Genomic DNA, 14,896 nt, shown 5'->3' with positions numbered 1-14,896 from the left:
ATTGAGGGGTTAAGTGTCCAGCCCAAGGCTATGCAGCTGGTCTGCGTCAGGAGAAGATCGAGTGCCAGGACTGCTGGGCTCCTCCACTGCACTGGAGATGACATCCGCACTCCACCTCCTGCCTCCTTGGACTCGCTTTCTTCTCACAAAATCTCTTCTCTCTTTTTCTTTTCTTTTTTTTTTTTCTTTTTTTTATTTTAGGCGACAGAATCTCACTCTGTTGCCCAGGCTGGAGTGCAGTGGCATGATCTTGGCTCACTGCAACCTCCACCTCCAGGTTCAAGCAATTCTCCTGCTTCAGCTTCTGAGTAACTAAGATTACAGGCGCACACCACCACACCCAGCTAATTTTTATATTTTTATTAGAGACAGGGTTTCACCATGTTGGCCAGGCTGGTCTCAAACTCCTGACCTCAAGTGATATGCCCTCCTCAGCCTCCCAAAGTGCTGGGATTACAGGCCTGAGCCACCACGCCCAGTCAGTCTTTATCTTCTCTCTCTTCAAAACTTGGCTCCTAACTTTCCCCTCCCTCCACCCACCCCCCAACTCTGCTCCCAGAATCTTCCTGGATTGGCCTCCTTACCTCATTCCCTTGAGCACCCTGGGGGGGCTGGGTTCTTGGAGGAGCACTGTTTGCCCCCTGTGGTTTGTGCGAGGAGTCTGGCTGGCTGTCCCGTCTCCTAAGGCCCTGCGTTCTGAAAACCTTCTTTCGGGAGCTGTCTCCTTTGGAAGGTTGTAGAAACCAGGCAGGTCTTGCACTCTCCCTGCCCAACTGTCTTGGATGACGGGGTCCCTGCCCTGACACAGGGTCCCTCGCATTCCTGGGGCCTGCTGTGGTGATGTACAAGCCAGGAGGTTCTGCTTGAGCCAGAGAAGAGAGGAGGAATTCAGGGGCGCTGGGCCATGGGGGAGACTGGGAGGTAAGGGGGGTGAAAGGGAGGAGCACCTCCTCAAATCTAAATGTTCTTATGCTTGATTTCCCCCAAACTCTGGCTCTAAACCTGAACCATGGAACCAAGTAAACCTTGGAGTACAATTTTGAAATCCTCAGAGGAAGAGAACCTTTGCCAAGGCCTCCCCTTTCCAGCCTCTTTGACAATAAATTGTGGCACATCCCAGGGTCTCTGACTCAGCACATCCCAGGATCTCTTGACTCAGCACTATGGCTTCCCCAGTTACCCTGCTCCCACCCCCGAAACGCCCAGTGTCCCCAGGGCCTCAGAATTGGTCTTGGTGGAAAATCTCTGGAAATCTTGAGTCCGGACAAGAGTCCTGTTTCCACTGTGATGTGGTGGTAGAGTGGGTGTGGGAATGCATTTTAAGGGAGGAGATGGTTCTGACCAGGATCCTCAGAGCTGCCAGCTCACCCTGGGACCGGGAGTGCAGGCTAGACGCCTCGAGGCCTCCAAAGCAAGAGGTTCTGAATTGGAGGGAGCACTGTGGTGAGATGGCCTGGCAGGGGGGTCTGGCAGAGGCACTGGGCAGACAGGGCTGAACGGAGGCGGCTGGGCAGAGGGGCTGGATGGAGGAGCTGAGTCAAGAGGGCTGAGCCAGAGGGGAGTCCCACAGCCAGGAGGGTTACTGAGGAACGATGGAGGAAGGTGACAGGGCACTGGGGTTGGTGTAGGAGGAGGCAAAAGGCATGGCAGCCCACCTGCCAGCCCTCAGTCCGTTGATACGGCCCCAGAACAGAGGGTCCCAGAGCCTGGTTGCTGTTGGCCAAACCCGGCTGTGATACTGGATGAACAGAGGAAGTGTTTTCCTGTTGAAACCCAAGAAAACTCTGTGAGACAGACCAAACCAAACTTGCTGAAACAGCCCCTCCCCGCCACTCTCCTCTTATCCTGCCCACCCTGTGCCGCCAACCCATCATCTAGATGAGACTTCCTTAAGCCACAGTGACGTGGAGCTGTCAGAGGCGCAGGAGAAACAGGTGTCTCTGGACGCCTGTGCTGGACTCCCAGTCAGGGTCACCCATTCTCCAGTTTGGGGGTGGGCAGAGAGTGGGAAGGGGCGTTTGAGGTCTGGCTGCTGGGTGTATCATCAGCATCCTCAGGTGAACACCGCTCAGAACAAGGCCTAACAGGACCAGGGCAGGGTAGAGTTTGGGTATGGAACCACCTGAGTCTCGGGCCTGTGCAGACACCCCGGTGTGTGTAAGCACTGACATTCTCTTATGTGTGTGGGAATCCAACAGTTACCAGAGTTGGGGTCTTTAGAGGCTCCTCTGTCCAATGACTCACACCAGGGACAATCACACCAGGCACAACTCTTCCCTTCTACAACCCTGTTTTTGGAGACTAGGATGGGGAAAACCTTACTTCCTTTGTTCATTCATAGGAGTGCTTGTCATGGACCAGGCACTGACGACAGACTCATCAAACAGTCCCGGCTCTTCTGTGCTTACATTCCAGGGGGAAGCTAGGCAACAGACACCGATACATGGATCATTCTTTTCTATTTTTTTGAGGCTGGGTCTTGCTCTGTTGCCCAGACTGGAGTGCTGTGGCACGACCGTGGCTCACTGCAGCCTCCAACACCTGGGCTCACGTGATCCTACAGCCTCAGCATCCCAAGTAGCTAAGACTACAGGCGTGCACCACCACACCTAGCTAACTTTTTTAAAATGGATTTTTTTTGTGGAGATGGGGGTCTCACTGTGTTGCCCCGGCTGGTCTTAAACTCCTGGCCTCCAGCGAGCCTCCTGCCTCAGCTTCCCGAAGTGCTGGGGTTACAGGCATGAGCCACTGTGCCTGGCTGATACACAGATAATTTGATGCAGGAGTTGATAATAATATGGAGAAAAATAAAGTCTATCCCCTGTGCCCCAGTCACAGCCCTGCTGCTGCTGGAAAACAACCACATCGGCCGGGTGCGGTGGCTCACGTCTGTAATCCTAGCGCTTTGGGAGGCCGAGGCGGGCAGATTGCCTGAGCTCAGGAGTTCAAGACCAGCCTGGGCAACACTGTGAAAGCCTGTCTCTACTAAAATACAAAAAAATTAGCCGGGCTTGGCAGCATGGGCCTGTAGTCCAAGCTATTCAGGAGGCTGAGGCAGGAGAATTGCTAGAACCTGGGAGGCAGAGGTTGCAGTGAGCTGAGATCATGCCATCACATTCCAGCCTAGGCCACAGAGCAAGACTCTGTCTCTAAGGAAAAAAAAAAAAAGAAAGAAAGAAAGAAAGAAAACAACCACATCTAGAACCTTCTGTATACCAGGCTAAATACCCCAAATGCCTTCTACCATTCCTCCAGGAACAAGAGTGCAAGTCTCTTCACCATCCCAGCTGCCCTCCCCTGGACTCCTCTTGTGTCTGGATAACCACCTGAAAGGGGAGCACAAGCCCCTCAATGGCAATCAGGCCCAAGAAATAGCCCACAGGACCCCCAGAGTCCCAGCCCCAGTCCCCAGGTTTCCATCATGCAGCTGGCTTTCCCACCTCCAGTCTTGGCAGCCACTTTATGCGTCTGACTCATCCTAGCCCACAAGACGTGGGGATCCCCAAATCTTTTCCTCGTGAGCTGCTGCTAAACCACATCTTCCAACTCATTCTAAGCGTAAGTGCCAGGATTTATATTTATCCCAGTAGTTTCATCTGTTCCCAGACGGATGTCATTCCAGCCTGCCCATGAGGCCTTCGGGTTCCTGACCTGACGTTTCACTCTCCAGGTAAGTTACCCCTGAAAGCCTCGTCCTCCTGTCTTTCGGCAGAGCTGGGGACAAGCCCTATGGCTGTCAGAGGGACCTCCTTCCAGGTGGCCTTGCTCCTGTGTGGACCCTTGATGTGTAGCTGCAGAGGGGATCACGAAACCCCCGAGACGGTGGAAGCCTCATGTTCTGACAGTCGAGCAGGTCACCAATTATAAAATTGGTTTGAAATCTTATAGATCAGAAGTTCCTGGCCAGGCACGATGGCTCATACCTGTAATCCCAGTAATTTGGGAGGCTGAGGAGGGTGGATCCCCTGAGGTCAGGAGTTTGAGACCAGCCTGGCCAACATGGTGAAATCCCATCTCTACTAAAAATACAAAAATTAGCTAGGCATGATGGCGCGCCTATAATCCCAGCTACTTGGGAGGCTGAGGCAGGAGAAAGACCTGAACCTCGGAGCTGGAGGCTTCAGTAAGCCGAGATTACACCACTGCATTCCAGCCTGGGCAACTGAGCAACACTCCGTCTCAAAAAAAAAAAAAAAAGTTCCCACACCTACATGACCATCAAAATCACATTTTTAAATCTCTGCAACTTTGCCAGGAACACGTAGGGAACTTAAAAAAATAACAACAACAACAACAAATTCCCAAAATCCATTGCTCCAGTGTTTCTGAACCATCTGGGTGGAGCCTGAGAATTTGTGGTGTTGTTTTTTAAGCTCTGGTGTTATTGAATCCATCCTGGCTCTTAATGAACCCCACTGTCCTTTCTGAATGCCCACAAACAATTGCTTCCAGAAATCTGAGTCTCCATGGCTCTTTTCTGAAGGGTCCTCTTCGTGTAGACTGGGACATAACCCTTCTGACCTGTGTGTCTGGTCCTGAGCAGGTTATCAGTTATTCAACCAATGGCCCAATAAAGCTGTGGGGTTTAGGGATGAGCTGCCAGGTGTCTCCTTAATCAGGGGCCTCTCCTACTCTGGCCTTCCATTCCACCATCTCACCACGGTAGTCCTGCTCCCTGTTCTGCAGGATCAAGGAGACGGGGCAGATTGGGAAGGGAGTGACGCCATGTCCCCTGAAGTTCTGCCCCAAACTAGGGTGAGGTGAGGAGGCACCTACCACAGATACAACATCTAAGATGGCACCAAAACTCAGGAATCAAGATAGAGAATACTTCAATACAATATTTTAAAAAATCAAAATGAATACAAAAAATTAATATTTCGATGAACACAATATCAAAAGTTTATTATGTTTTTTATAGAGGCAAGGTCTCACTATGTTGCCCAGGCTGGTCTCCAACTCCTAGCCTCAAGGGATCCACCTCGAGCCTCCCAAAGTGCTGGGATTACAGGCATGAGCCACCATGCCTGGCCCAAAATTTTAAAGAAATACAGGTTTAGTCATGGTTCCAAACCATTTCAGAGCCTGAAATACAAGGAAAAAACAGTAACAGGAACAATGCAGAGAGCAGAGGGGGGGAAAAAATCTCCAAATTGTTCTAATATCCTCAAAGAGAGAAGATATTATATCCACAAAACAAGAACAGGATGCTTTTTTGTTAAAGAAAAATAAATCTGAAAATAAAAAAGAGCACTTAGAAATTAACAATATAATGGCTCCAGTGGCGCAATCGGTTAGCGCGCGGTACTTATAAGAAATTAACAATATGATACTAGAGAAAAAAATCAGTAACATTATGAAAATAAGATTGAGAAAATCCTCCAGAAAGAAGAAGAACAACAAGCAAACTAACAAATAAACAAAAAATGCAAAAGAGATGCACAACAGAAGAAAGAAAAAATTTAAGGATCAATTCCAGAAATGGACATCTAACCATGAGGAATTGCAGAAAGGAGAAATCTGAAAGAAATAAAGCAAAAGCACTTTCCAGAACTGACAAATGTAAGTCTCTTGATGGAAACAGTCCCCCACATCCAGCATGGCAAACAAAAACAGCCAGAGAAGGGCATGTCACTGCAATTTCAGAATGCTGGGGTTACAGGGTGCACCCTGAGAGCTTCCAGAAGTCAGGGGAAAACAGACATATACAAAGGTCAAAAATAAGAATCGCACCAAGCCTCTGAACAGTGACGTCAGAAGCCAGAAGACAATGGAGAGACGCCTTCAAACTTCTGAAAGAAAATTATTCTCAAGGCCCAGCGTGGTGGCTTACACTCTCTTAATCCCAGCACTTTGGGAGGCCGAGGCTAGCAGATCACTTGAGGTCAGGAGTCTGAGACCAGTCTGGCCAACATGGTGAAACCCCATCTCTACTAAAAATACAAAAAATTAGCCGGGCATGGTGGCACACATCTGTAATCCCAGTTACTCAGGAGGCTGAGGTAGGAGAATTGCTTGAATCCAGGAGGAGGAGGAGGTTGCAATGAGCCAAGATCTCGTCACTGCACTCCAGCCTCGGCAACAGAGCGAGACTCTGTCTCAAAAAAAAGAAAAAGTAAATTATTTTCAATCCAGAATTCTATATTCAGCCAAACCACCAATCAAATGAAAGGACAGAATAAAGGCATTTTCAGACATGTACGTTCTCAAGGGAATTTTTCCCTCTGTGCAACCTTTCCCAGGAAGCTAAACAAACAAAAGGATGAAACAGGAAAGAGAAGACACAGGGTCAAGGGAACAGGGGATCCAACACAGGAGGGAGACAAAGGGGTTCCCAGGATGAAGGGAAAGGGAGGCCCCAGGATGGCACCCGTGGTACCAGCAGGCGAGTGGCCGGATGGGATTGGAGTGCAGGACAGGAGAGAAGTTTCTCGGGGGCATAAAGGAACTGACAGGCTTGACCACCCTGAAATTATCTTTTTTTCTTTCTTTTGTTTTTTTTCAGAGATAGAGTCTTCTTTTGCCCAGGCTGGTGAGGTCACAGCTCAACACAGCCTTGACCGCCCAGCCTCAAGCAATCCTCCAGCCTTAGCCTCCCAAGTAGCTGGGACTACAGGGGCAAGCCACCACACCCAGATAATTTTTTAGAGATGTGGGTCTCACTATGTTGCTTAGGCTATTCTGGAACTCCTGAGCTCAAGCGATCCACCCGTCTCAGCCTCCCAAAGTGCTGGAATTACAGGTGTGGGCCACCATGCCCAGCCTACAGTGGAAATTACATGAGGCCAGGGGATGTGTAGGAAAATGTAGCTATGGTAGGCACAGAAAACTAAGCAAGCAAGGGCAGGAGAGGGGGCCAGGATCCAGGAAGAGCCAAAATCATGCAAGAAAAGAAATAATGATATGACCCTGCCTGGATTAGAAGTGAACACTATGTACATGATTGTAACAATCCACAACCGAGTACACGGATTGAACAGGAAGATTGGACGGCAGGGTGAAAGGTTGCTCAGCGGGAGTATACAAAAGCCAAATCTCCCTGAGACGCAGCAGGCCATGAATAGGTACGGCCTAAAACCGGTGCACAGACAGGTAGCAGTACAGTATAAGCAAAACCCTTGGAAATATGGAAGTAAACTCCAGAAGAAACAGCCCAGGCAGAGCCTTCTGAGAAAGGGGAGGGGGCAGACCCCAGAGGAGAGGAGGGGCAGGACTGCTGTTTTGTTTTATGATTTTAGCACTATTTAACCTTTTTTTCTATCTGCACATACTTATTTAAGAAAATAGTTATTCAAATATAAAATAAAGAAATCTATATTGAGAAGCAGGTCCTCTTGTTGTTTCTTGAGTCCTAAGAACCCACCCTCATCACTCCCAGCTGCAGGCACCTACACACACAGCCGCAGGCACCTATACACACAGCTGCAGGCACACTCACACACTGCCACAGGCACCTACACACACAGCCGCAGGCACCTATACACACAGCCACAGGCACACTCACACACCGCCGCAGGCACCTACACACACCGCCACAGGCACCTACACACACAGCCACAGGCACCTACACACACCGCCGCAGGCACCTACACACACCGCCACAGGCACCTACACACACCGCCACAGGCACCTACACACACCGCCACAGGCACCTACACACACAGCCGCAGGCACCTATACACACAGCCGCAGGCACACTCACACACCGCCACAGGCACCTACACACACAGCCGCAGGCACCTATACACACAGCCGCAGGCACACTCACACACCGCCACAGGCACCTACACACACAGCCGCAGGCACCTATACACACAGCCGCAGGCACACTCACACACCGCCACAGGCACCTACACACACAGCCGCAGGCACCTATACACACAGCTGCAGGCACACTCACACACCGCCACAGGCACCTACACACACAGCCGCAGGCACACTCACACACCGCCACAGGCACCTACACACACAGCCGCAGGCACCTATACACACAGCTGCAGGCACACTCACACACCGCCACAGGCACCTACACACACAGCCGCAGGCCACTCACACACCGCCACAGGCACCTACACACACCGCCACAGGCACCTACACACACAGCCACAGGCACCTATACACACAGCCGCAGGCACACTCACACACCGCCATAGGCACCTACACACACCGCCACAGGCACCTACACACACAGCCACAGGCACCTACACACACGGCCACAGGCACACTCACACACCGCCACAGGCACCTACACACACCGCCACAGGCACCTACACACACAGCCACAGGCACCTACACACACAGCCGCAGGCACCTATACACACAGCCGCAGGCACACTCACACACCGCCACAGGCACCTACACACACCGCCACAGGCACCTACACACACAGCCACAGGCACCTAAACACACAGCCGCAGGCACCTATACACACAGCCGCAGGCACACTCACACACCGCCACAGGCACCTGCACACACCGCCACAGGCACCTACACACACAGCCACAGGCACCTACACACACCGCCACAGGCACACTCACACACCACCACAGGCACACTCACACACCGCCACAGGCACCTACACACACCGCCGCAGGCACCTACACACACAGCCACAGGCACCTACACACACTGCCGCAGGCACACTCACACACCGCCACAGGCACCTACACACACCGCCACAGGCACCTACACACACTGCCGCAGGCACATTCACACACTGCCACAGGCACCTACACACACCGCCACAGGCACCTACACACACTGCCGCAGGCACACTCACACACCGCCACAGGCACCTACACACACCGCCACAGGCACCTACACACACTGCTGCAGGCACACTCACACACCGCCACAGGCACCTACACACACAGCCACAGGGACCTACACACACCGCCGCAGGGACCTACACACACAGCCGCAGGCACCTACACACACAGCCACAGGCACACTCACACACAGCCACAGGGACCTACACACACCGCCGCAGGGACCTACACACACAGCCGCAGGCACCTACACACACCGCCGCAGGCACCTACACACACAGCCGCAGGGACCTACACACACCGCCACAGGCACCTACACACACCGCCACAGGCACCTACACACACAGCCGCAGGCACCTATACACACAGCCGCAGGCACACTCACACACCGCCACAGGCACCTACACACACAGCCGCAGGCACCTATACACACAGCCGCAGGCACACTCACACAGCTGCAGGCACACTCACACTCGCACTCACACACGCTCATCACAAACACCCACAAACAGCCCACAGTGACAGACAGGTACACACACATAATACACAAAATCATCTGACACAGGTGCGAACCCAGCATCCATGACACACACACCCATTCCCAGAAATGCACAATTATATTAACGGATTCACCCGCAGACACACCGAGGCTTCCAAGAGCCTCCCAGAAACCTGAAAGGAGAGCACTCCCTCCAGGCCTCGCCTCCCTGCGCCAGCACCCCAGAACTGCCCCAGGCCTAGGAGGCTGTCTCCAGGAGCTGCACCCTAATTGCTTTCTCTACTCAGCCCCCTGCTGAGTGCCCAGCCCTTAGGCTAAGCAGCCATTAATCCTCTTGCGCCCCGGTCTGTAGATGGGGCAGAAATGGGGTGGGGAAGGGCCCCATCTGGCAGCTGAGATGTGACTCATAATGCCACCGTCAGCTTTTTCTTCCCTAAGTCATGGGAGAGTCCAGTGTCAGGAACGCTGTGGCCAGGCTGTGCATCCTGGTACAATCCATTTGATGTCTCTGGGGCCAGGAGGGGGTAGGCAGCCTATGAAACGCTGAGATACTGTGACTTTATGATCCATTCTGGGCTCTGCTTCCATCCCCTCCCCTGGGATTCTTCTCTCCACCCTGACCTCCAGGGCCAACCACAAATGATATGTGATTTGCATGTAGGACAAGCGCACTTGGGGCAGCTGGTGAGACCTCCCCCAGCCCCACTTCACTCCCCCTCCATGTTCCTCCAGCACTCACCACCACCCTGGTCCTGTTATCTGGCAGCGTGTCCATGGCCAGGGCGCCCCCACCCAGGTCCTGGCTCAGCTGGGTCCTGTCCGGCTCTGACACCTGCCCAGGGCTCTCTCGGCCTCTCCGGTTCCAGGCCCGCAGGATCCCCTTGGCAGCCCATCCAGAGCCTGGGCCCTCATCGTGACCTGGGAGAAGGGGACAGAAACCTGAGTGCCAGCCGTCCAGAATGAAGATCCAGGAGGGGAATCCAGCCCAGTTATTCTGCAAGGGCCCCAAGACCATGCCATTGTAGACTTTGCAGACACTTGACTACCAGGACAGGAGACACCCAATGTGTACTGAGAGTCATGTGCCCAGCTCCAGGCCAAGCACTTCGCATATATCCTATTAATCCTCATGCCAGCTCTCTGCAGTAGATAGGATGCTCTCCATTTTGCAGACAGGAATCAGAGGCTCAGAGGTTAAAAGTCACACAGTGGGTTAGGCATGGAGATAAGTTTCAAACCCAAGCTGATCTGCCTCCAAAGGTTGATTATTCTCAACCTCAGCTACACACTGGAGTCACCAGGGCCGCTTCAAAACTTCCTGATGTCTGGGTCCTACCCCAGATATCTCTCATAACCGGTCTTTGGTGTAGCCTGGGCATTTGATTTCTTAAAAGATCTTCAGGGGAAATATTGAGAAGCCTTGGACTTAACTCTGCAGGCAAGGGTGAGAACTATTGCCATGGAACCTTCCAAACCAGTTTCTTATTTCTCTGCCAGAAATGGCACATAATCCCATTTCCCAGTGGGGTCAGCAGACTAGAAGCCAGAGAGCAGTTCTTTTCGTTCAGGGCTTCTCAACCTCGGTAGTATTGACATTTGGACTGGATAATTCCTTTTTCCACTTTTTTTTATTGTGGCAAAATATACATAACAAAATTTGCCATCTAGCCATTTCCAAGTGCACAATTCAGTGGCATCACATACATTCCTAATGTTGTATGGCCATCACCACCTGCATAACTCTTTTCACCTTGTAAAACTAAAATTCTGCACCTGTTAAATAATAACTCCCTATTCACCCTGTTTTTTATTTTATTTTATTTTATTTTATTTTATTTTATTTTATTTAAGAGATGGGGCCTTGCTCTGTCACCCAGGCTGGAGTCTAGTGGTGCGATCACTGCAGCCTCCAACTGCTGGGCTCATGCGATCCTCCCACCTCAGCCTCCCAAGTAGCTGGGACTATAGGCATGCGCCACCATGCCCAGCTAATCTTTTTACTTTTTATAGAGACAGGGTCTTACTATGTTGTTCAGGATGGTTGGCCTTGAATTCCTGGTCTCAAGCAATTTTCTCTCCTTGGTTCCCAAAGTGCTGGGATTACAGATATGAGCCACAACGCCCAGCCTGTATCTATGATTTTGACTACTCTAAGTATCTCATATAAATGGAATCATACTATATTTGTCTTTTTATGATTGGCTTATTTCACTTAGCATAATAAATTCAAGGTTAATTCATGTCATAGCATATGGCAGAATTGACTCCCTTTTGAAGGCTGAATAATATTCCATTGTGTGGATATACCACATTTTGCTTACCCACTTATCAGTGGATGTCTGTTTTGCTTCCACATTTTAGCTATTGTGAACAATGCTGCTACAAACATGGGTGTACAAAATATCTCTTCGAGACCTGGCCTTCAATTCTTTTGGGTATATACCCAGAAGTGGAATTGCTGGATCATATGGTAATTCTATTTCTAATTACACTTTCCATGTAAAGTGGGTGGCTGGACCATTTTACATTCCCACCAACCGTGCACATGGGTTCCAATCTCTCAACATTCTTGCCAATACTTGTTATTTTCTGTTTTTTTTATAGTAGCCATCCTAACAGGTACGAGGTGGTGTCTTGTTGTTTTTATAAACTGGCATTTCCCTAATGATTAGCAATGCTGAGCATCTTTTCATATGCTTGTGGGCCATTTGTATATGTTCTTTGGAGAAATGTCTATTTAAGTCTTTTGCCTGTTTTTAAATTGGATTGTTGGTTGGACTGGATGATTCATTGTTATGCGGGAGCTGTCCAGTGCTCTGTAAGATGTTTAGCAGCAGCCTTGGCCCCTGCTCACTAAATGCCAATAGCACCACGGCCCTCCCCATCCCAGGCTGTGACAATGAAAAATGTCCCCAAACATTGCCAAATATCCCCTGGGGAACAAAATTACCCCTCCTTTGCCCCATTGAGAATACTGTCTTACTCCTGTCACTACCTAGACACTGTCTAGGATGGCAGATAGGTTTCATATCACATGCCATCTGCAATCCATTTGTGACGGCCAGAGACACTCTAATTGAGAATGCAAAGGCTCCTCGTGTTTAGCAGGAAAGACTGTCAAGATCAATTAGCAATGTCTGCCATGGGCACAGGATTGGAAAGTGACTACACACAGGCCATTTTGCAGCCATTCCTAGGTTCCATGATCTCCTCTCCAGTTCCCTCTAGGTTGTTAAATTCATGATTTTTTTGAGACAGGGTCTCACTCTAGCACACAGACTGGAGTGCAGTGGCACAATCACAGCTCACTGTAGCCTCGACCTCTCAGACTCAAGCAATCCTCCCACCTCAGCCTTCCGAGTAGCTGGGACTACAGTTGCGTGCCACTACACCCAGCTAATTATTATTATTTTATTTTGTATTTTTTGTAGAGGCTGGGTTTCACCATGTTGCCCGCACTGGCCTTGAACTCCTGGGCTCAATCGGTCCTCCACCTTGGCCTCCCAAAGTGGTGGAATCATAAGCGTGAGCCACTGCACCAGGTCTGTTAAATTAGTTCTAACAAAAGGCCTAGTGCGGTGACTCATGTCTATAATCCTAGCACTTCGGGAGGCTGAGGTGAGTGGATCACCTGAGGTCAGGAATTCGAGACCAGCCTGGCCAACATGGCGAAACCCCGTCTCTACTAAAAATACAAAAATTAACCGGGTGTGGTGGCGGGCACCTATAATCCCAGCTACTCGGGAGGCTGAGGCAGGAGAATTGCTTGAACCCAGGAGGCAGAGGTTGCAGTGAGCCGAGATTGCACCATTGCACTCCAGCCTGGGCAAAAAAGCGAAACTTCATCTCAAAATAAATAAATAACACAAAAACCATCCTTTTCCATTTCAAAAAGATTTATGTCCCCAAAGCTGTGCCTTATACTGCCATCCTAATGGTCATACCTACTATGGATGCATATATGAGAACAGACCACCAGACAGGTAGATCTGACATTCCCACCTGTGACCCTCATCCATTTCAGTCCCACCCTGTGTCAGATACCTGTCTTAACCTCTCCCTTCCTTCACCTTACTCCCCAGAGCTCCTGGATGTGGCTTTCCCTCTCCTAGAGCACCTATGTGTGTGACTATGTGCCTATCTCCCTGGCAGATTTGAGTTCCCCTAGGATTCTCTCAACCTTCTTCAAATTTGGCATGTCCAGCAAACAGCAGGTGCTCCATCACTGCAGAATTGAGGACGTGATGCATAGGGTAGCTCCTGGGAGCCAGCAAGGACAGAGGTTGAGACCAGGCTTGGCCAGGCCCAGGCCTGGGGCTGAGGCCAGAACTCTGCTGTGGGCCTCTGCTTTGTCATTAGACATTGTATCCAATTAAGTCATTCTTGGCTGCTGGCGCCTACTGGACCCTTGCCGGCCCTCTCTCACTTCTCTGCCCCTAATAGCAACCAGATGCTGCTGGAGAACGTGGGGAGGAGGGCAGTCGCCAGACCCCTTCCCCAAGATGCCCTCTGGCTGCCCACAGATTGACCTGAGTCCAGGGCTGGGAAGGCAGCCTGCCCGCTGCCCAGGCCCAAGCCAGGGCTGTCTGGTCTCTCTTGGGTGGGGCCCATAGTTGCTTCTGGAGACAGAGCTGTTTGTGCTGGGCTGGTCTGCCCAGCTCCCCAGGTCTTCCTGCAAGCAGCCCTGGGGCCTGGGCAGGAGCCAGAACAGGATAGAGCGGGTAGTGAACAAGTGCAGGGGACTCAGCGGCCCACAGAGGAGCGTTGGGGATCTTCAGGATTCACAAACCTGGAGCCAAGACAGGAGGCCAGATGGTGGAGGCCTGCAGCACGGGAAAGGACAGGGAGGGGGCCTAGCTGAGGGTGGCCAGGGAAGAGACACTGGGTTGACCTCGCCACCCAGTCTTGCCACTCACAAACTGTGGGACTTTGGCCCCATCAGTCTTCCTCTCTAAGCCTCAGCTCCCTAATGACTAAAATGGGTTTCACGATCATGCCCACAGTACAGGCAGCCATGAGCATCAAGTGAGAAGCATAAATGAGGTTTTATAGAGGGCTCAGGCCAGGGTAAGAGGCAAAGAGTCCATGAAAGAGGGCAGGGCGAGGGATGGAGAGGGAGCTTGAGCAGGACCCTGGCCTACCCTGGCCTAGCCCTGAATCTTACTCTTCCAACCCATACCACATCTGTTTCCTGGCCACCCTTCCTCCACTGTTGCCTGGGACAGGATGTCATCCCCACAACTCATGACAGAAGCCAACACAGCTGGTTGCTCACGTGTATGTGCAGGGGCCCATGTGCCTGTGCACGTGCCCACGAAGACTCGCCTGAAAGCCTCGGCCTTCCTGTGTGTGCTCACGCACAGGGTGGATACCCACCCAACCCTCAGCCACTCCTCACCCCACCTGCTTTCCACTGGAGAGAGCTTCATTTTCCCTGGAATCATTCCACGCCTACACGTGTGAGAGCACCCGCCTGCATGTGTTGCCAAGGAGCTTCCAGAACACAAGCTGTTCATTCATTTCTTCCCTCACTCATGGCCCCAAGCAGTGTGCAGTCCGGTGGGATGCCATAATAATCACAGTAGTAATGAAAATGATAGCTGACTTTCAGAGAACGCTGCTCTGTGCT

General features: G+C 51.3%; 1 protein-coding gene across 2 annotated transcripts in view; it reads right to left on the bottom strand.

The window, feature by feature from the left end:
- The window catches only part of PLXDC1 (plexin domain containing 1), an 86,021-nt gene that overhangs the window by 64,323 nt on the left and 6,802 nt on the right, over positions 1-14,896 (bottom strand). For both annotated transcript variants that reach the window (XM_010379327.2, XM_030923109.1), the window contains exon 2: positions 10,007-10,185. In XM_010379327.2, coding sequence (XP_010377629.1) covers positions 10,007-10,185 — 179 coding nt within the window. The remainder of the gene's footprint in view (positions 1-10,006; positions 10,186-14,896) is intronic.

The sequence above is a fragment of the Rhinopithecus roxellana genome, chromosome 19 (genome assembly GCF_007565055.1).
Source record: "Rhinopithecus roxellana isolate Shanxi Qingling chromosome 19, ASM756505v1, whole genome shotgun sequence".
Lineage (NCBI taxonomy): Eukaryota > Metazoa > Chordata > Mammalia > Primates > Cercopithecidae > Rhinopithecus > Rhinopithecus roxellana.
The sequence above is the reverse complement of the archived record's forward strand: the minus strand, read 5'-3'. Positions and strand labels throughout refer to the sequence as shown.